Here is a 23,108-nt window from a genome sequence, read left to right as displayed (position 1 = left end):
GTACCACCTAAAATGAGAATATCTCTGTTTTTAAAAAAGAGATACAAAAATGCGTCTTTTTACTCATTACTCATTACCCAGAGCAGTTCTACAAAAATCTACAAAAAATTGAACATGCATTCTGTAGACGATGTTGCAGTACCTGAACAAAAATCGGAAAGTTTGACCACGCGCAGAGGCAACTTTTCCACTTTTATTCCGAGTTTATAATTAATGAAGAAAAAACGCATTTTTTTATTCCTTTTGAAAAACGCAGAGATGTTCTCAATTTGCCTGATACTGTAGGCGGTAGGTACTTCGACCACTTTGGCTCATTTTCAACACTGATCTATCAATGTTTTGGACGAATTTAAAGTCGATAGCTTCATTTTTCCAGGCGTACACTCGAACGGACGGACAGGCTTAAATCGTTTCGTAATTTGTTGCTCACCAAGAAAGCCCCATATACTTTGTGGGATCTCTGAAACGTTCTTCTCGGTTTCGAATGCTAATCATTAACCCTTCTCGAAATGCAATGCCTACAAATTATATACTTAAATTGTCGAGAATTATTGAGAAAATATTTGACAATCAGCCTATGAATTATATTTCAAATTGCAATAAATCCTTCCAAGCATTAAATCAACGAGTAATGACAGGTTTTTTTCAAATAAATGACTTCTTCTTTTTTTATTCATTGATAATTCAAGTCGTTACTATATGTCATTTCAAGAGCGTTCATTTTGTATCGTAATTTGACAATTAGTCGGACTCTCTCTTCGCAAATTCTTCAACTATTTTAGCACTTAGTTCTTTCATACTACGACGTGAATGGATTGCAGACATGACTTTTGTTTCATCGAAGGCCATTTCGTCACCTACGCCATCATCTTCCTGCAGCTCGGATGTTCGTTCCATAACCTGCGTCTCACAAGTCTTCATAAATTCATCTTGATAACGTAATAGAGCCGACGGCTTATGCTGATCAATTTCAAATTCCCTAAGCAGTCGCGAATACGTTTTCATTACCAATGCCAATTTTCTTTCAACAACTTCCATAACAATATGAACTAAACAATGGATGAATGAGTGGAAAGTAGAAAGATTAATAAAAAAGAAATGAAAATAATTAACAAAAGCCATTAAACATACTATTTTCTTCTAATAGCGGTGGAGGTGCGGCATGCATTAGTAGCATTTCATATTTCAAGAGTGGCAATTTCAAATGTTCGGATTGATAAATGCGTTTAAAATGGACGCAGTCCTTTCCCTTCACATGACGTAACAAATCATGGAAATTCCATAGAGCAAATCTAATAAAAGTGAAAGTGAGAAAGAGAAATGCCATCTGATCTCACTCTTATTTATCGATCACTTCAGCTCAACGCAAACCTATGATACTATGTAGCAACAAAACTAGAAAAGTCCTGATTTGTATCAAAAAATGTCTTATACTATTGGTCTTTTTATCGGGTATTTTCCCGCTTGATTTAATTGGACTTTTTTTTTGAACTTTGCACGATATCTATCATTTGGTCATGGAATACAAGATGTTTGTAAATCAACTACGATTCGATTTCCCCAAGTTAGGGCGCTTTGAGGCAAATTTGGGGTCGTCGTTACCACGACAGTCACTGAAGAAGACGAAGGGAAGAAACTTGAAACGCTCCAAGAGCTTACAAGCTAAGTTTTCGGACTAGGGATCGCTATGAATTTCTCTCCATTTCGGGAGACATTGATGAGGCGACTGCAACACACTATAAAATCAGAGCGAGGGGGAACCGTAGCACACACACATGATTGCATTTACAGGACCAACAGTAGACGGAATAGACGAATAGATACGTCTTAGCCGGTACGACTGACAAGTAAATTTGCGTTTCTCGGCAGTGAACACTCAAATTAAGAACTTGTTAACTCGTCATATATGGTCGATAGAGATAGAGATAACGTTTTGCCATTTACTTACCGAAATATTAACATCATGGCTGAACGATTTTTCATATAAGCTACCAAATCTTGATCGATTTTCGTTTGCTCTTCTACTTTCTCTTTAAGCCAAGCGATCTTTTCTGTATATCTATATAAAATCGTGTTGTTCTTAATGAAATCTTTTCTTTTTTTTTTTTTTCTTCTTACAGTCGCGTTATTTTCCAAAAGTTCTCCAAATTGGAACTCTTTTTGATTTGTGCACTGGCCGCTTTATAAGCTTTATTCTCGACCCGTAAAGTAGCTAAAGCGACAATTTTTTCTAAGGAAGCGTTACTCTCCTTTTGAAACTTGAAACTGTTTTTGAAAAAAACGAATAAATATAAAAGTCATAAGTCAACGAAATACGTCTGCCAGAATCACCCTTACGTTGGATAGATGAATTTTGGGCGAGAGCAGAGTGTTCGCTCTTGGAGTTTTGCTATACTTTTTTCATCATCTTCCAATTCATACTTTAAAGCCAGCATACTTTTTGTATAACGTTCGTAATGCTTGCCCCAATTAAAATATAATTCAGGTTTTTTCGCTTTGGGTGCGGTGGATGATCCTTTCTTTAATAGATTTTTATAACCACCTATAGATTGGATCTTCATTTGCAAAGCTTTACGTGCTTGCTTTTCTTTTATCTATAATTTGAGAAATATTATTAATTATCGGAAAAAGGTAAACGTTTAACGCTATAAGACGATAGCGACGTGCCGCACTCCCTTCTTAAAGGCAATATCAAGAGAAGTGAATAATTTTTCTATTAAGTTTGCAATGACTTCTTGCAACCAGAACTTTGCGACTTCTACAAGAGCCTATGACTTTCCTCGGCCGAGCTAAACTTTAAGAAATCATTGCCCGACCGAGTCATGTAGGGGTAAATAGTAAGAGCTATATAGAAAATTTCTTTACGAAGAATGCTGGATATGCTTTGGTTTTAACGCGGGAAAAATCACTTATCCAGGACGACATCGAATCAAGGAATGTAATAACCGAAAACGGAAGACAATAAGATATCTAATGTTCGCTGTAGTCTACACTTAGTATACAACAACACAATTCAGAATGACTTTGCACCGTCCTTTATATTAGGATTTACCTTTAAATCTGCCTCAAGTTTCGCGGAACGTTTAATAGCCGGTACACCAATGTAGACCGTGTATTCTATGAAACCATGTAGATTTTCAACATCTTTTTCCAAAGCTTGCAATATTGGTTCATAATAAATCTCATCGTGTTCTATAAGTTTAATCATCCTTTGATACGTGTAGTTAATATGCTTCAAGGCTCTAATGCGTCTCCTCGATTTCACTATTTGCGTTTGCATTCGATGTATGACAGCTTCTTCCGGTATATGAAATCGATCTTCATATATGATACGATTCTGTACAACAGATAGCCGAATCTACGCAACAACAAATAAACATCTTAATGCATCTAACAACAAAAGCAACAACAATACAACAAGGAAGCATAAACTTATGCGTATAGCTTATTATGTAATAACTACCAAAGCTTCTTCTAAATCCTTCTCCAATTGATTGCGACGAAACGTCAAACGATCCCTATCTTTACGCATTACAAACGACCTCTGATCCATATTTGCAACGATTTGCGGTAACGATAAATTCTTGAACAGTCGACTCAAATCTTTATGATGCAATAAACATTTATTTATTTCGATAGCATTTTCGCCGGTTAATGTTTGTTTCAGTTTTTTTCGGCCATCATTGTTTTGCGTACGCAGATTTGTACAATTTCTGAGCAGTTTCTTCCTTTTTGCCGTATTTTCACGCAATTGAAAACTTAAACGACGATGCATTAAATTAGTGACCCTTTGGCATTGTTCAATTAAACAATCGGCCGTCCAACGTTCATCGGACATCATATGATTGTGCATATGCGGCGAACTAAATAGCGCATGATTACCGTCAACGGTCAAATATACGGGTTTTGGCGCCGATTGGTCGGGTTTATTATGCAAAGGTTTTCTCATCATTGCCATGATTATTGCGACAATAAGTAAATAAATCTATAAAATATAAATTCTTTTAATTCAATTCTATCGTACAGTCTCTCTCTTTGTCGAAAGTTTCGAAGAAGAAAATGTTTTCTCCTTTTTGCTTGACACAATCGAAAAAAACGAAATAACGTTTTCCTCTGCTTCTTCTTCTTCTGCGTGTCAGCAAATCGGCACACTAGATGACTTACCGAGCTTAGGAAGAAAGTTTTAGTGTTAACACACATCTCCTTCTCAAATTGTTGTTCAAATTGTTGTCAGTTTTCAAAAACACACACATAAAAATGTCATTGGTCGTTGATTACATTCACGTACCAAAGAATATATTCATAAGCTTGGGGGAAAAACCAAAGCAGGGGATTAGCTGGGGACTAGCCCTACCACGTTCGCCAAAGGAGGTGCTCTCTCTCTCTACCTTGGACCTTAATAAAGTTGGCGTTCAGCTTAATTGTACTTACCTTTGCGTGTTATCACGTCTGCCACGTAAATATAGTCATTGTACGGGAAGGGGGCTTTCCCCAGGCCATTTTCACGATTTTTGATATTAATTTATTCTGGGATTTTATTATTTGCCAAATGGCTTCCAGATGATATAGCATAAAGAGAATTCCGTTGTGTGAAATGGAGTACATGCGTGTGTATGTCTTATGAAAGTGATTCATATTTTGCCTTTGTGAACATTTAGGTATTCTAATGACAGGCTTGAAAAGAAGAGACGACTGCGCTGTAAGTCGCCGAGTTGTCTGCGAACAAAATGTCAACAACCCAGCGACAGCGATCATCAAGACCACTTATAGACAATTTGCGAATCGTGGCATGGCGAATAGAATAGACGATATTCGGACAAGCAAATAGATGATGGTCAGAAGATAGGAATGAGGAGCTGTTCGCTATTGCATCTCGTATGATTAAACGTCAATCTATCACTAAGGCAAATAATGTCCCGTTAGACGATGCAATGGGTTACATTTATTTTTACTAGTATAAGTTTTTAGACTAATGCAAAGAAAGAATTGAGAAGTAGCAACGTGGTCTATTAGCCCCATTATAGAGAAAGACATTGAGCCCGGTAATTTTAATAAAGTAATATAGTGGAATTGCGTGTGCGTGTGTCTATGTGTATGTGATATTGCGTTCTGTGACCGATTTCAGGATGTCCTTCTAATAAAGAAAAAGTTTAAGCAGCTACAGAGAATTTTCTCTATCGTGAGGCTTTGTCCACAATTACAAATTAGAGAAGAAGACTTTTTTAAGATCCCTCAAAAAAAAGTGCTCAAGAGCAAGGCTAGACGATCTCAACTTAAGGCTAGCTAGATCCTTACCGCTCCATGATCGATGATCGTCTTTGTTAATGGCTGGTTTGCCGCGACAGCCAAGGTCGCTGGCTGGCGCACAATTTAGTAATAAGTCGGGGACATATTAGCGGTTTGTATTTTAACCAGGGTGAGTAAAGAATATTACCATGTCTAATTATATTTATATATTCTTATTATATAAGAATGAACATGTTTTTTAAATATTGTTGGTTATTTTTTTTTTTTTTGCATTAATCCCTCATTTCGAAACCCACCCATCAACCATTCCTATGCCATTCGGTTTCTTATTGATTCGGCAAGCGTCTCTAAAAACATACCATTTTCTCCTTTACATAGAGTAAGCGGCTAGGAGTATACAAGTGTTTCTTATTGCAAATGCAAAGGATCTTCATCTAAAGCGTGAAGATGGGGAAGTGTTGATAAGTGGATTAAGTACATGGTGTAAGCGTATATTCACAATTTTTTCTAACAGTAAGTCACGTGTTTATGTGTGCAGGAAATGTCATGCACTCTTCTCTGTATTGACGGTTGACTGAGTGGAATGCTTGCTTTTTTTTTTTTCTTCTTTATCTGTCAAAAGGAAAGAATTGAAGAGAAAAGTAAAATAAAGAAAAACTCAAAGTATTCTCCACGCTTTGAAGGTATGAATGTGGTGTGAAGTCGCGCTATGTATATCCAAAATAAGCGCATATGTGACTAACTAAAATTATATTCATATTATGCAAAGTGAAAATTTAGTTCCAAAATACGACAACTAAAAATTTATATTGGAATTCGGAATGAAAATCAATGTTGCTACTATTCATCGCTACTTGATAACAAGCCTGCACGTTTATTACGCACTGGACCATAAACTTTTAGAATTTTAATGAACTGAACACTCGTAACATAAAATATATGGCGACTAACGAAATGCTGTTTTAAGTTGAACTACAACGAGATTTAAGAGAAAAGTGCTTATAAAATTCCGGTATTCTCCATAGTGGACCAAGTCGCTAACAAAGTCAAGAAATTAGAATTAAAAAATTTTTTTTTCTGAAATTAATGTAAGAAAGTCCATTGGGGGATCGTCTTATTTCAAAATCGGGTAAAAGAACCCGTGTAAAAAAGAGTTGGGTGCATTTAAGACCGCTTCTCGGCTAACAGCATAATAAAATCTGCCCGAAAATCTCATGTGTTTCAATCTGGTACCTTAAGCTATTAACTGCAAAATGTGCAACAATGTGACAAAGAATTTGACCCATATCTGTGTACACTTATTAAAAGCTTCTAAATGTAAGGTTGCACCTCAAGGTAATAAGCCAACATTTGTAGTCCCAAAGCGGGCAACTAATTAGAAGAAAGCGACGAGTTACAAGATACTCACAATCGAATATGTAACGAGGAAGAAGATAATAGAGCTTTTAATACCACCATAAAGGTAGAGATCAAGGTAAACTAAAATTTCCAGAAAAACACTTACTGTTTCGCATTAGGTGTTTGCATTAATTTTGGCCATAAATTTGAGAAATGTTGTTGCAATATTTTCCATAATTTTCTACAACTCTTACCACTTAGTCTGGGAACATGGATATGGCGCGTCCAAATAGTTTATATTGATTTGATAGCGATTCAATGATCGATCCATTTTTGCACTTTTTCAACTTTGCGAAGCTGCGTGCCAGCCATGCCATGCTAAATCGATCTGAACACGTGTTACTCAGAAGGGCGCTATGTTTGATGAGTCGGATCTGAACGCCGCAGAATTTCCTATTCGAGCTGGAATAGTGCATCCTTGACAACTTTTGCAAAGTGTAGGCGATCGTTGTCATACAAGACGATAACTTTGCGTCTGCTAGCCGCTATGGCTAGTCTTTTTTGCAACAACATACCGTTCAATTTGTTCAATTTGTGGCGGTACGTAACGGCGGCAACAGTTTCTTCCAATTTTACCAGCTCGTAATATACTTCATCTTGCTGATCGCACCACAAGCGCAGCAAAACCTTATGGCCATGAATATTCCGCTTCGGCGTCTTATGGACTAACCCATAACATTTTGTTCACTGTTCATCCCTTCTTCTTTTGCCTGGTAAGGCAGCGAAAGCTAATCAAAGTGCACTTTCAAGCGTTCCATCGATTGATTATCATCTGTATATACTGAAAAAGTGTTATTTTGTGTGAAGAAGGCAGATGAAAATCATCGAATTTACTTCGCATTACTTTATCATTTTCATCAGTACATGTCACTGGCCAAAATTTATGCAAAAACTCATATTATATAAGAAAATAAAAAGATATTTTGAACTAATATAAATTACGTTTACTTACTTAAAAATTTATATTTAAATTTTATAAATATATATATATTTTCCAACATAAATGCTATTATTTTAATTTTTTTTCATTTTATTATACTTTTTCCCACTTTTTTATCTGTATATGATTTTTCTAATTTCCTTTTATTATTATACATGTAGTTGACTTTTTAACACCTTTTTTCAAGTTATTTATTTATTTTTTCTTTTTTTCTCTTTTTTAACTAACACTTACGTTTTTTTGTTTTTCATAGGCCTTAGTTATATATATATTTTTTATATTTTTATTTATAATCTCTTTGCCGTGTTCTTACTTTGTTGATAAACAACTATTTTCATTTATAATTGTAACAATTTTGGTCAACACTTTGTTCCAATTTATTTTTCTTTTTTTTTTTTTTTTTGTTATAACATTTTTTTTATTATTTATTTTGTCAGTTTTCTAAGTGCAAACATAAAATTTCTACGACTTAAAAAATGTTATGTATACATATAAGATTATATTTAATAAAAAAAAAAACATATATATATATATATATATATATATATATATAAAAACAAGTTAGAAAGGAATCAATATTCGTTTTAGAGCAATTCTTCGACAACTTTGGATATGTCGTCCCGTCGTTCCGTCAGTTAACGATTTCCTTCTTGACAACCAATCTGGCAAATTCATGGCGGATAACACCGGAGCGGCTGCTAATATAGAAAAAAAGAAAGGACTGAATAACTGCTGTCGACTCTTTCCGTCGCTTTTAATTAATTATTTCTTCTATTAGAATCCTTTATGCGAACAATTATTTACAATATTTTTAAGCTCTTTTTTAATCTATTTTTAATCAAGCAAACATATGTAAATTGCTACGAAGTATGGTCTACCGCACAAGCCATACTTAACTGATATTTGAACCCGCGAAAGTCGACTCGACAGGTGCCAACCGACTATGTGATACCTACATATATATATGTATATCATATATATAAATATGTATATATTAAAGATCCCTATATATATATACACGTACACATCTATCTATGTTTATTTATACACACATACATGTGTACACATAGCAATATATATATATATATATATATACAATATATATAGATATACAATATATATTATAGATTATATATATACATATATATACACGGATCCTAGGCAGTCAGATCAACATGGATTAGACATAAATATAAATCGGAAAGTATTTAAAAAAAAAAAACGCGAAAAACAATATTAAGGAAGAACAAGATCGTTGAGAATAACAAAGTGCCCCGGTTTCAGAACCTTAAAGAAGACCGCAGCTTTCAATTCAAAACTTTTAAATCTCAGCTTAGAGATCTAAATAATTTATATATGCTCGCCTATATTGAATACTTAACCGCACTTGATATTGGAACCCGCGACCAATGACTTGTTAGTCGCGATCGTTTCCCTACTCGGCTATTCATAATAAATATTATTGAAAATTTACAACTTTAAAAAAAAAATTTTCCAACTAATATTTCAATTAGTTTCGCTATGAAAAGTCCCGTAATCCCTTTAAATGATTCTTTTCTCAATTTTGATTGGATAGACGTGCGGGCGTTGTGAGCGTGTTCTTTCACCTGCTTGGGGCATTTTCAAACTCTTTTGCAAATTCGCGCGCAATGAGAAATTGTTTACCGACACAGTTTGGCAAACCGACGGATGGACGGACTAACAGACGGACATGCTGACAAAAAAAATTATATATTGAAGAACTATAAAATTGAGTAGGCGTGATCAATTTTTCCCATTTTTATACATTTATCCGTTGTAGTTTATGAGCAATAAACTAAAAGCCAATTTTATATTCCTTTCTGAAAACAAAGATGTTCTCAGTTCAAGTAGCACTGTACGCGTGTTCTTCGACCGATTTGGCCCATTTTCAATTTGCAAACCACGTCCAGGAACTTGCTATGTTTTTGCCGAATTTGACATCGATAGTTTCATTTTTGGGGCCAGAAGAATGTTTACAGCAGAATTGGACCGACGGACAGAACTTAAGCGTTGAATATAATGACAAAGGATGCATTTGCATAGTTCAGATTTATTCTTGCATGATTTTTACTAAAGAAATGCAACGCAAACTATAAGTTCAACATACAATCGAATAATATTTTACCATGCATTCATTGTAGTCAGTGCTTTAAGTTCTTGCCATCCTATATAATATCACTTAGGCAATATAAGTTCGAATTGTCCATTTCCGCCATAAAGTATTAAGAATTAAACCTTTTCGACATATAAGTTTTACGATATTGTAACAATTTTTGTATGCGATGATGTTCTAGAAGTGAACCTATTTGATCCAAATTTAATACAGTTTTTTCTGAAATTACTTTTGCGAATCAATTTTTCTCACAAAATATCAAAATGTGTATACTTTTACCACAAAACGACATATTTTCCATTAGAACCCATATAAGGGATAAAATTCAAAGACTAGATTTACCCGATCCAAAAGATTAGATTAGAATGGATTAACTTTTATGACACATTATTACTATGAACATAATGTTCATCAACAAATATTGAAAATCAAGCCCTTTTGCAATGGACTGATCCATTTCCTATGGAAATAATTACATGGAAGAAGATTCAAAAAGTTACTCCATGCGGTCGAATTTTTTTACGTCAATTTAGAATGCGGAAAAATTATTACGTAACGATTTTTTTCACAAAATACAAAAAGCTGCGATATTTTCAAAACAATGCGTTTTATATGTAGAATGGGCGAAAAAGTTTTCCGGTCCGAACCATTTTCAATACTGTTCGTCCTTGGGCCAAAACACGCCAATATATCAAATTTCATCAAAGTATTTCAAAAATTACGACATATGGGTTGAGCACAAAAATACATAGGCAGACATCAAATAAGCAACGGACAGACAAGCAAACAAGCTTAGGTATATTAAGTTTTTGCGAACGTAAAAAACATCTAGAAGGACTGCAGAACGACCCATCCATTATTATGGTGATCGATCCAGAAACACTTTCTGGGAATATTGTTTTACATATGTACGCACAAGTGCTGTAGAATATAATAAACACACAAACTTCAGTTTTCTCCCCATGGATTCAATTCTGCTCCTTCAATTTCAGCTGAATTTACGCCTAACAGCCCTGACATACCATCAGTGCAAAAGCAATATTATGACGAATAACTAACTGTTATCAGCCAATGCAATTTTTTTAATTTTGTGAGCGGGAAATTTCAACAAAATTAAATTTGGTCAAGGAAGTCGTTAAATCGAAGAAAGTTGTCCTACTCCTATTCTTTCAGGATTTCTGGCTCACGAATAAATTGCACAAAGTAGACGAGAAAATTTTCCCACTTTGACCTTTTTAAGGTGTAAGGAGGAAGGCTTCGATAATTCAATGACGTCTAAATGCTTATAAAGGATAAGAGTAATTTTGGTGAGTCCCGTTACTTTTTTGACAGAATAGAAATACAAAACTACGTAATTAATTTGAAAATTACATCGGTAAGTAAGCAAAGATTCGGACTAAAACGAATACAAACTCTTTCGTTCTCTCCTTCTCTTTTTCTCTCTTTTCGCTTTGTTGTGTTTAGGTTTTAGTTTTTATTAATAAAGTTTTTGAAAATAACTTTTTCTTATTACAATAGAGTACAATACAATAAAGTAGGTATGTATTGGAAGTATCTGTAGGCATGGAATGTAGGTATTTAGGAGAGTTTTCCTTATTTTGTTTTATTTTTTTTCTTTTTTTGTTTTTTTTTTTTGTTTTTTCTTATTTTCTTCTTCTTTTTTGTTTTCCTTTTAAATAGATGTTTCTCTCTGTAGAATATATAAATATATGTGTTTATAGTATACAATTCAATTAGAAATAAATATATACCTAAAACTCCAGCTTTTTGAAATATTGTCATAATTTTTGTTTCATCATCATTATCATCGTCATCATCATCATCATTATCATTATCATCAAGATCATTTGCAATATTTTTTTAAGAAAGAAGGAGAATGATTTTGTTTAATTTATCTACGCAATTATAAATTTTATTTTTTCTATTCATTTCTTTATATAGAATATCTTTCAAAGAATGCATTAAAACGAGAGTTTTCTTAACATAGGCTTAACAGATTGTAATAATAATCATAATCATAATAATAATAATAATAATAATAATAGGAAAATAAAAAATTATTAAACTTGATTGTGTATTGAATGCAATTTACAACAACACTTATAGTTACAATTGAGGTTAGCTTTTTATTGTGTTTTTTTTTTTTTTTTTTTCTTTATTTATCTATTCATTTGTTTATTTTTTTCTTTCTTTTTGTTTTCTATGTGTATAATATACGTGTAGTAATTAAAAAAAAAAAAATTTTTTTTTTTTTTTTTTTACAAGCATATAAGCTGACATATTATATAACTAATGCTGCAAATGTTTATTTACTGAGTGAAATGGAAAAGCAAAAGTTACAATTTTTTTTAAGTGCTACATTTTATGCCTAATATTTACTTTAATACCTTCATTTATATCCCTAAATATTTTTTTCCTTATCGATGTGTCTTATATGCATTTGTTAATTTATTTGTGATTTTATTGATTAAAAATCCTATCAAAAACAAAAATATAAAAAACAGTATGTAAATTCAAATTGAACGGGTAAAAACAACCATTACATACCCTACACCATCCTACAGTTATTCACATAACAACTTATATATGGGAAGTGATCGAATCCAAATCATTTTCAATAGCGTTCGTCCAGTGCAAGAAATTTCATCAAAATATCTCAAAAATCAGACGAGACCTGTATGTTGAACACAAGACTACAAGACAGACAGACGGATGGACGGATAAATAGGCAGACAGATGGACAGACAAGCAAAAAGTGATTCTGAATTGATCAGTATAATAAAAATTGGTTCTGTCTCAAGTCCTTCTGGCTATGGCTTGCTTACACCTAATAAGCGGCAGTGGTGTAGAGCATAAAAACAAAAAATTTCACTGCTTCTGTTTTGTCACTTGCCATCAATTTCATTTTTACGCTTAAAAGTAAAATAAATTTTCCTTTTTTTTTTTTTTTTTTAAATACATTTAATGCAATAAAATAAAAATTGAAATAAATTACTTTAAGACAATTGTAAGAACCATATTTTCGCTTTAAATATAGATCGTTAAAAGCGATTAATTAAAAGCTTTTATTTTATTATGAATCTCAAGTGCGGTAGAATTTTTAATAAAAGCCGATAGCCTTAGATGCCAGTGCTTCAAGACTTTAATCTTTGAATTTATTCCCCCAACTAAATTAATAACAATAATAATAATATTATATTTAATGTAAGGAAACAACTTTTGCACAAAAATTTCAAATAAATCTGTAATAACACAATCTCTTGACTACGTATTGTAAGAGGGATCATGTTTCCGATTTTAACGTTATTCTGTGTGGTTAACAAGTTTTATCTCTTTATGTCATAATTCTTGTTGCAGGAAAAGTTTCAAACTTTCTTTTAGGAATCTTAGGCTAATGAAAAATAAATACATATCACGAGATCTTCAAGACTTATTTCGAAAAAATTACAATCCTTTCCTTTAGCATTGTTTATAAAAAAATCATTGAAACTTTTTTACTTAACATGGCGTTGAAAAAGAAGGCAATTTTTATAAGTTCAAAGTGAGAAAGTTATATTCGGCTTGGGTCGAATTTTGTGTACCCACCACCACGATTGCTTTTATCATTCTACGATCGCCAATTTCTTTTTTTGCGATATATAATCTCTTTCCCCTCTATTGGCTCAAGAGATGATAGATAAAAGAGCATGAAAAGCTTAACCACATAAATTTTTGATATATATTAATGAGTGGGCGTGACAAATTTTTTCTAATCAAAGTAAAAGTTCAGACTTTACCTTATGAGTAATAAGTGGAGAAGCAGTGGAGAGAGAGCACTAAGAGTCTAAAAGTAAAAGATGCTTCTTGAAAAATTTTTCTTTTACTTTTTCGGATAGAAGGAAAGTTAACAATGGCAATAGTAATTGAGGAGGTTGATTATTAAGCTTTAGCTCAGAGAGACTGCAGAAGCATTAAAAAAAATTTAATTAGAAAATAAATAAATAAATAATAAATGGCAACGCCGCAGCCTTTCTCGGAACGCATCCTTAACTCAAGGATGACACTTCTACCGGTAATAAAGTGCACGCTTATTATTAGATAACGGTGGAGAATTGCCAAATTGATTTTTATTCCTAACTTCAATTCCAATTTTTATATATTTTATGTGTGGACTATCATAAAAATGAATTGTCTTTGTTTTATAAACGGGTAATATGTTATTCATTCCTTTTTTACACGTTTTTCTCGGAAAAAATTTCGAGTTTTTTTATCGTAAATGATTTTTTAAAGTTGTGGAGTGTATCTTTATGCCGAATGTAATTTTTAAACGAGTTTCTTTTTGCATAGTTTTCTAAGGAACTTATATATATATATATATATATCATCCACCGTGTACCAAAAGAGTTGGGTGTATTTGCAAATGTTTATAAAATGTACCACGTGTCATTTTAAATGTTAAGAAGAAAAGAAAAATTTATTACTATATAAAAAAAATTTTCGACATAGTTTATATTTAAATAATTTTTCATTTTATTACACTTTTTTTTTTTTTTTTTATATTTATATTTAAGTTGAAAAACAAAGGAAATGCAAATGAAAACATACAAATAATAGTAGACTACAACATTTTTAAACTTTATCCTGCACACAACATTATACTTTATATAGAGATTTTTCTATAAGCCTAAATGTAGACTTTATAAAAATTTATACATATTTAATTGAATTTAAAATAATCTTTTTCATCGATTTAAAACTAAAATCATTGCTTTGTGCCGAGATTCAAGTTAATACATGTTTTTAAAAAAGATTAAAAAGAAAAACAAAAAATTAGATTGATTAAGAAAAATTTTGATTATAAATTTTCATGAACAAATAAAACAAAGTTTTTTTTTTGCACTTTTGCCAGATTGAAGTTAACGCATATTTTCATTTAGTAATTTTAATTCGGAACGAAGAAAGTTCTGCTTCGGAGAGCGAACTATTAGCTACGAAATGGCTTGACGTATTATTCAATTCAAAAAACCGCCATAATAAATAAAAAGCATCAGATGTATCACAACAAACAAGAAAAGAAAAACTAATAAGAATACTATAGTCGGGCAGGGCCGACCAGAAACCCTACACCACTTTGTTTAATTAATAATAGCATTATCTTCGTGAAAGAAGAATGCGCTTTTATGAGAGTGTACAAAGCCGACTTATATTTCATTGGAATTAAGAGTTGAGTTGCGGTCCGAAAAATAGAACCATGTGATTTAAATTCGGTGAGGTTAATTTCATCGACAAATTATTATTATGAACGAATTTCTTTGAGATGTGTTGCCTTTTTACTATATATTAGTATAGAAGATAGCGGAGTTCAAAAGTCGGGCTGCATCCGATGGAAAGTTTTCACGCCAATTTAGAATGCTGAAATACTATTACTAAGCGATTTTTATGGCAAAATTATAAAAATTCGAATATTTTTTGCTGGGTGTAGTCGAATAGGTGGTGGGATTCGAACCAATCAAAATATCTCGAAAATTGCGGCCTCTATGTAGAGCATAAAATACCTGGACAGATGATCAAACAAGCCTAGATCAATTCAGAAAATGTTTCTACAATAAGAGGGGAATCTATTTCAAATCGTCCTATATGTGGCAACCATCCTCACGAACTTAATATATCCCATACCAGATATGTGATGTAGGATAAAAAGATGGAAGAAATTGGCGGACTGTTCGAAATTGATTCCTTAACAATCGAACATTCTTTCGAAAATATAGTGAAGGTTACAAAGTGAGCGGAATGAATTGTTAGCAAGTTTCTCGTAAAGAGTCGTAGCTCACGTTCTTAATAATCTCGTTTTGAAAAGTTTTTTTTTTCTTTTAATTCAACACAAAACAGAGTACGAGGTTAGTGTTGCTGTTTCTTAATTCAAGAATGTTGGACGAAAACGAAAACCAATAGAAAATGTTGGGAAAAAGGACGGACTTGGTTAATTTAGCAATTGACTTGCATAACTTCCACCTAGGAATGCGAAATCTCTTCACATATATTTTCTAAATATTAAGATCATTAATTTAACGAATCAACGACTATCGAAAGCCTCAAATATGTTTTAACTATATAATTTATAAATTCTTAGATAAATTATTGATTATATGATTATATCGCGTATTGATTATTTACAAGGCCGTGCGTCTTCCAATTTTATCTATTTATTCTGACATGAGATTAAAAAAAATAATAATAATAAAAAAAAAAAATAAAAAAAAAAAACAAATTCAAGTAATTGAATGCAATTAGTCTTGAAATAAGGACAGAGATGAGTGAACGTTTAAAACCGATTATAATCATTTAAATTATTTTTTACAATGGTTGCCCAGACTGATTGTTATACAAAAAATTCTAAAAACTGTTATTTTATTAAGACATCACTATCTTAGAAAAAAAAACAAAAAAAGAAAAAGATAATACACATAAGTTTACAAATTTCAATATAAATTACATTATATATATATAGAAAATCTACTAAGATGAGGGATTTACTGTGCTATGTGTTTTGTTTCTTTAAAATTTTTTTTTTTTTTATTTTTGTTGTATTTTATAAGTCGCCCCCATTCTTAATCGCTTATATTCTGCCCTCTTCTAAAGATAAACTTGACTGACACGTTAATCAGCTCAAGTTCTTTATAGTCACGTTACCCGTCATCCATATTCTGATACGTTCCCAATATTACTACAGCACGATAAGCTAATGTTGTTAGCATTCGCGGTATAGAAGAGTACCTGGATCAGGAATGATTCTAGTCAGACTATTAATCGGTATAAGAATAAAATTTATTAAAACAAAATATTTCTTGAGATTTGTGATTCATTGACCTATAAACAAAATTCGTTTCACTTTCTTAACGTCCAAGTAAATGAAAGATGTAATTACCGTTGTACTAGTAAGAAGCGTTGGACTAAACTCGGAAAAATAGCTTTCGTGTATCTATCAGTCCGTAATCGACCGGCCTATGCAGTCCGAAAGAGTAGACGTGAATAACATGCCCGTAGCAATGATTAACCGACTCACACACCCACAGAACCTAAAAGAATCAACATGATTAATATGCCTATAGGAATGACTAGATCCGACCGACCGTCCGACCCATACCATCGAAGAGAACAAACATGATTTCAACATGGTTGTAGGAATGACTAGGTTTTCATTAACAAGTTTTATTAGAGACAAGTGTCCAACAGAAAAGTAAAAGTTTTTTTAATCATTACCGAGCCATTATAGGATAAATTACAAGCAAGAAAACGAAAAGACACCAGAAATATCTACACTGTGGTCTTATCCTTGTTTTCGAGAGACGATAGCGTACCCGGTTGTTTAGTCTTGTCTTACGTCTGCATGCATCTCTTTCTCACAGTCTTCCTTTATGTGTATTTAGTCTTGTTTGCCGTCTACATGCGTCCCGCTTTCACGCGTTTCTCTATTATCTACACTCATCTCTTTCTCCACCGTCTTGTCTACCATCTGCATGCATCGCTTTCTCTTCCGTCTACGTCTCCACTTATCTACAATTCTCAAATTACATAGATCAATAGGCAAAATTTAGTTTCGTTCGCGATTATTTTAATTTACGGATAAGGGAAAGCGAAAATCAACGAAGTCAACGAAGCGTATATAGTTCGTAGTGTGGCACTCCGCATAGAATTACTTTTCTTCAGTTATTTTACACAACTGAGATTAAGCAGAGCTTTTACTACATTGGGGTAAAAGTAATAGGTAGGTATTATTCTTGTCAATTATATTTTATATTTATAAACATATATATATATATATATATATATATATATATATATTATTTCCGTTTTTATTATTAAACTGATAAAATTATTGATTTTAAACTTAATTTTTTTTTTTTCATATAAATTTTGTATAAGATTTTTGCTTTTCAACATTTCTTTCTTATAGTGGTTACGTAATAATGTGTAATAGTATGTATAAGTTGTGTAAATATTACTTATAATTACATACATGTATATATATAATTTTGTTTAATTATTTATATATATATATATATTTTTTTATTATTATTATTATTTTCTTTCTTCACATACATAGTCAATAATGTTCTTTCTTTTTTTTTTTTTTTTTCTTTTCAACATAATTATAAACATTTTGTCAGTTTTATTTTGCTTTCTAAATATATATTTAAACAATTCTTGTTTTTTTTATTTATTGGTAAAATGTGTATAATTTTTTGTGTTATAGTTTTTTTGTAGTATCTATATATATATATATATTTTTCTACTTTTTTTTTTTTGTTTAATTTCAAGAGATTTATAACGCTCCGAATGGATCTAAGGGTACAGTTTTATTGCCACCGTTCGCTTGCATCATATTTTGTATGGTTTGGGTGGAAGGTATTACGCCCGTTGATGATACATTACTGTTGCTGGGCACCATCAGTGGAGTCGTCATTGTCGGCGGCACTACCCCAGTCAAAGGGGCTTGGCCCATCATAGGTTGACCCATCACCGGCATTCCCTGCTATATTATAAAGAAAATCAAGAGGATTCCTCATAATTAAAAGAAATACTTATTATATTTTATTAGAAAAAAAAAAAAAACAATTGAAAAGAACACATGCAAAATTTTTTTTATATATAAAAATCTACGTATCATAAGCTAGACTAATTTTCTTTTGACTTATAGAAACCAAAATAATTAAATATATATATTTAAAAAAAAAAAAAAAAACAAACAAAAAAAAGCAAAACAGTAATCGTGTAAAAGGGCGAAACTAATTGTTAAGTTAATTAAAAAAAAAAAAAAAAAATTATTTTTAATTATAATTTGTTAAAAAAAAAAAATTATCTCACTTAATTATTTTAATAGAGCGGTATGCGGCAGACGCTTTTATTTTGTGGAGGGCGGAGACATTTAGGATATTGAAATGAATTAAATTAAGAGTTAAATGCTTTTCAAGGTTTGTTCTTCTAAAAAGCGTGAGTGTGACTGCTGGGAGACGAGGTGTGAAGAAGATAAACCAATTTTTCTTTTTTATTTTTTTCAATGCTGGTGAACTCTTTTTATTTCTTATTAATTTTTTTTTTTTTTTTTTTTTTGATAATTAACAACAAATTATTATCTTAAAACCAAAACCATTTCATATTAAATTAAATTAAAAGAAAGGTAAAATTCAAACAGTAAACGAAACATCCAAAAGAAAGAACAGAAAAAATCTTCAGCTCAAAAAAACAATTAAACCGAAAACCAGTAAAACAAAAAAAAAAATAAAAGAAAACAAGAAAAGAAAAAAAAAAACGGAACAAAACAAAAAAATTAAAAATTAATCTTACCTGCATATAATTTGGTATAACAGGATAACTAGCATGTACATACGGATGATTAATTGTGATTGGCGCAGGACTTACAGTCATGCCATGTGCCTAATACAATTTTATTCAGTTTTAATTATTTTACAATCATTTTGAATTTTGTTAGTTTTTTTTTTTTTTGTTTTTTAGTTGTATGTTTTTTAAACGAGTGTTGAAAGTTTTTTTCGAAAAAATATATTTTTTTTTAAGGTGGCAGTAGTTTTTTTTTTTTTTTTTAGTAGATTAGCAAATAAGCGTAATTGTTGTGGTTGTGATTTTTTTTTACCCAGGGGGGGGGTTCGTTTCAATGGGAAACCGTAAAAGGTAGATACATATATATTCACACACACGCACACAACACACATATAGAAAGTGAATTACAGAGACAGTTAGACAGGGAAGAGCGAGTTGGCAAACCATTTAAAGGGTTACACATAAAAATCAAATCATAGAAATAAACAAACAAAAAAAAAAAAAAATAAATAAATAAATAAAGTAATAAGAGTAATAATAATAATAATGATAATAATAAATAATGAAAATAAATATAAAAAATAATATATCAATTAAGCATTACTAATTGCATTTAATTCATGAAATTTAATAAATAATGAAAGGAAAAAAAGAAGAATGCATTCGCAGTGTTGTGCAGTTTAATGTGATATTTTGTGTGTAATTTTCACGGAATATGTTCCGGTTGCAATAGACCACAGCGGCAATTAATCCATTATACCTTAACAATGACAATCAACTTAAAATTACCTACATTTCGCTATCGATTCTACAATCTTCTGTTTCAAAAAAAAAAAAAAAAAAAAAAAAAAAACAAATAAATAAATAGCATAACAACCGAAAACTAATAGTTGTCATCTTTCGAGAAAGCAAACGCGGCTGACCTTAAGGAGGCAATGAAGCTCTTTCCAGCAATCCTCCTAGCACTCTTTCATTCGCTATATATTTTTCTAACTTAAGCGGCCCAGCACTCATTTACAGATACATGCTTGTACCGACCAACCAGTTTGGCAAGCTTTGAGTCAAACTAGTCAATAACTATTTCTTACTAATAGTTATCATCTTTAATGAAAGCCAAGACAACTCTTTCTAGCAATCCTGCCAGCTCTCTTTCAAATGTGTACCTTCTTTATCAAGCCACCTCGTTTATAGCCGAACTAGATAGGTTAAATATTTTCTATCAAGCCCAGCTCTTCGTAATCTGCCTAGCATTAGTCCATCTATACTCGTATCTTATCAAGCGATCTAATCTTTTTTTACGCCAGGACAGCTTCAGTCACTCCTCTTCCACCTAATACTTCAACTAACTTAGCCTTTCGGACCTCTTCTAACCAACTAAACTCTTTGCTCGTTAGCCAGGTCAGTCTCATCTTAGTTAACTTGATACTCATCCTACCTTGTACCCTTGTTTAAAAAAACTTTTCTTGTTGATGCGACTTTTATATTTCCCATCTAACCAACTTAGCTTTTTTTGCAATATTTATATACATCGAAACTCCATTTTAGATCTGCCTTTGACAGACGGTTTACGCCTTATATGTTAGTCCTTGTTACAGTCTACATGGTCTACATGGCATAAAAGCCAGAAAGACTTGACTGAGTCTATACTCGTCTTTTATTATATCGGGTCAATTCAGAAGCACTTTCTACATCGACCTAGACTTGTCCGTCCCTCGGTCAATCTGTCCATCTTGTATTTTTGTATTCAAACTACAGGTCGAAAATTTTTCATCTACTTTCATGGTGAATGCTTTTTAAAAATAATTCGGCTCGGATCACTTTTTCAACCCCTTTCCCATATATAAAGCTTTATTTGGAAAACTCGTTATATTAATAACAGTGTCAAGCAAAATGGGACCGTTGATCACTACAACACTTGTACTTGTTGCACATAAGATTACAGCTTCAAAACCCCAATAGTTTGAACAAGAAGTTATAACTTACCACCCATTACAACCTACTTTAATGAAGAAAAAAAAAAAAAAGTTACCGGGGTACAACAGCAAACCTACTCACAACGGCTTTTCTTATTTTTTTTTTTTTTTTTTTTTTTTTGATCCTTCATCCAAAGATGATACGTAAATAAACATTCAAAGCTTATTTAGAATATCTAAGAATAAAATATTCTCTAAAATAGAGACTATTATTATATGTAAACTATAGTATAAAGAAATAATTTATTAAATACAAGAAAAAAAAACAAAGTATAAATTTAAAAAACACTAACAGTGAAATGAATGAAAGAAGAAGCAAAGTAAAATATTAGAAATTATTTTTATCATGTGAAAGAAAATACAACTGACTGAACATAACACACACCCATGTTTCGGACAGATCACAATAGCTGTAGCTTGCACTGTTATGTTCATTCAGTGTTCGCTTCCAATATTCAATTAATGTAATTAGTATTGAAATTGGCACAAAACTCCCAAAAAAATACGTAAAGACTAAAAGAGCATTAGAAGAGAAGGAGAAGAAGAAAAAAAAAAAAAACGCAAGAAAATTATATTCAGTCGTGACCGAATTTGTTATACCCGTCACCTTCATCCTAGGGAAAAGGAAAATACGTACATTTTCATATTCTATAATATTGGGTGGGTGCGGCTGATTTTACCTATTTTTCGAATAAAAATGAATGTTTATATGAGGTATATATATGTTGTACTTCAGAAGTAACAAAGCAAAAAGATGTTCATTGGGGTATGGGCATTGTAGGCATGTCCTTCGACCGGTGTAGATAACCATCAAATTCTTTTGGCAAATTTATTGACGATATCTTCATGCCAGGTATTACGATAGTTAGGCGGACGAGCACATGATTAGACAAATGGACGGACATGCTTAGATGCATTCCGTATTTGAAACTGGACAAGAATTACAAATTTTATGGGGTTTTTACAGCTTGCTTTCACACGTTATAAAGGTATTGAAAACACAAATTAAATTTTGGTGCTTTACAGTCTTAGGTAGACTTGGCATTTTTGCACAGGTACTACAGCATCGCCCATAGAATATGCGTTTAAATTTTTATACATTTATTTTACATTTATCTGCCACAGTTCTTGAGTATTAATCGAAAATTTAACCTTTCTTTTAAAAAGCAGAGTTGCTCTCACTTTACGCAATACTGTAGCCGTATCCTTTAACTGGTTTGCGTCATTTTCATTACTGATCTGTATGCAAGAACTTCCAACGTTTCTGCCATACTTGAAGACGATAGCTTCATTTTTGGGGCGTGGAGAATGTTTACAACAAACCATTTCATAGACGGACAGACGGACTTGCTTAAATTGGTTCAGAATTCGATGCTAATCAAGGATGCATATATCCTACGGGGTCTCTGAAGAATCTTTCTGGGGTTGGCAAACGTTTTTACAAAATGAATAAACCCCTCATCCTTCGGTGATGGGTATGAAAAGATTACAACGCTCACGGTATGGAAATAAAGATACATATACATAATTAATAAATAATTGAAAAACAAATAACGAAAAAATTAACGTGGTGTTAATATAGAATAGAAAAATAGTGATAATAGTGATAGTAATAGTAGTGGTAGTGGTAGTGGTGTTCGTGGTGGTAATAGTAGTAGAGTAAGAGAAAAACAGTTTCTGGTAAACGTTGCGAGAGAGATACGGAGAGAGAGATAGAGATAGAGAGAGAGAGATAAAGAGAGAGAGAGAGAGAGAGAGAGAGAGAGAGAGAGAAAGACTCAAGACTCAACAAGAGACACTCACCATTGGACGATAGCCAGCGCCAGTTGTGGCAGCCATAGGTTGCGGTGTCCAATTAGCACCGGGTTTCGCTGTATTTTTCGGTGAATTCCATTGCACAGGTCTAAGAAGAATGAAGAATGAAAGATGCATATTCTCAATGATACAGAGAAATAGAGAAGAGAAAGAGAGAGTAGGAGAAAGTAAGTAAGAAAGTAAGAAAGAAAGATAGCTAGAAGATGGTCAAAGAACTGGTTGTGTATTATATAAACATATATATGAGTAAAGAAACATTCCAAGAAAGAAAGTTTAGACAAAAGAA

The 23,108-nt window shown here is 32.1% G+C and overlaps 2 protein-coding genes across 15 annotated transcripts in view; both read right to left on the bottom strand.

Moving 5' to 3' along the window:
• Window positions 1-741: 741 nt before the first annotated feature.
• On the bottom strand, window positions 742-3,958 carry LOC119639271. The gene is made up of 7 exons (XM_038036562.1): window positions 3,464-3,958; window positions 3,053-3,358; window positions 2,338-2,594; window positions 2,119-2,265; window positions 1,949-2,059; window positions 1,132-1,292; window positions 742-1,049 (listed from the first exon to the last, which is right to left on the bottom strand). The coding sequence occupies exons 1-7, from the start codon at window positions 3,956-3,958 to the stop codon at window positions 742-744; spliced, it is 1,785 nt and encodes a 594-aa protein (XP_037892490.1).
• A 13,993-nt stretch (window positions 3,959-17,951) lies between these two features.
• LOC119639091 (phosphatidylinositol-binding clathrin assembly protein LAP) overlaps window positions 17,952-23,108 on the bottom strand; it is a 34,891-nt gene continuing 29,734 nt past the window's right edge. For 12 of the 14 annotated variants that reach the window (XM_038036276.1, XM_038036284.1, XM_038036279.1 and 9 more), the window contains 3 exons: window positions 22,811-22,910; window positions 19,044-19,133; window positions 17,952-18,231 (listed from right to left, as the gene is read on the bottom strand). In XM_038036276.1, the coding sequence (XP_037892204.1) occupies window positions 18,022-18,231; window positions 19,044-19,133; window positions 22,811-22,910 (400 nt within the window). In that variant the 3' untranslated portion in view covers window positions 17,952-18,021. The remainder of the gene's footprint in view (window positions 18,232-19,043; window positions 19,134-22,810; window positions 22,911-23,108) is intronic. The other 2 variants (XM_038036285.1, XR_005247527.1) reach the window with 2 other exon arrangements.

The sequence above is a fragment of the Glossina fuscipes genome, unplaced genomic scaffold, assembly GCF_014805625.2.
Source record: "Glossina fuscipes isolate IAEA_lab_2018 unplaced genomic scaffold, Yale_Gfus_2 112, whole genome shotgun sequence".
In the NCBI taxonomy this organism is placed as follows: Eukaryota; Metazoa; Arthropoda; class Insecta; order Diptera; family Glossinidae; genus Glossina; species Glossina fuscipes.
This window is presented reverse-complemented; position numbering and strand designations above follow the sequence as displayed.

Coding starts and splice junctions, on each gene's coding strand:
- LOC119639271 (XM_038036562.1), bottom strand. CDS start 3,958: ATGGCAATGATGAGAAAACCTTTGCATAATAAACCCGACCAATCGGCG. Junction 2,060..2,118: donor TTTTGGAAAATAACGCGACT/GTAAGAAGAAAA, acceptor GATTTTATATAG/ATATACAGAAAAGATCGCTT. Junction 1,050..1,131: donor ACCGCTATTAGAAGAAAATA/GTATGTTTAATG, acceptor TCCATTGTTTAG/TTCATATTGTTATGGAAGTT.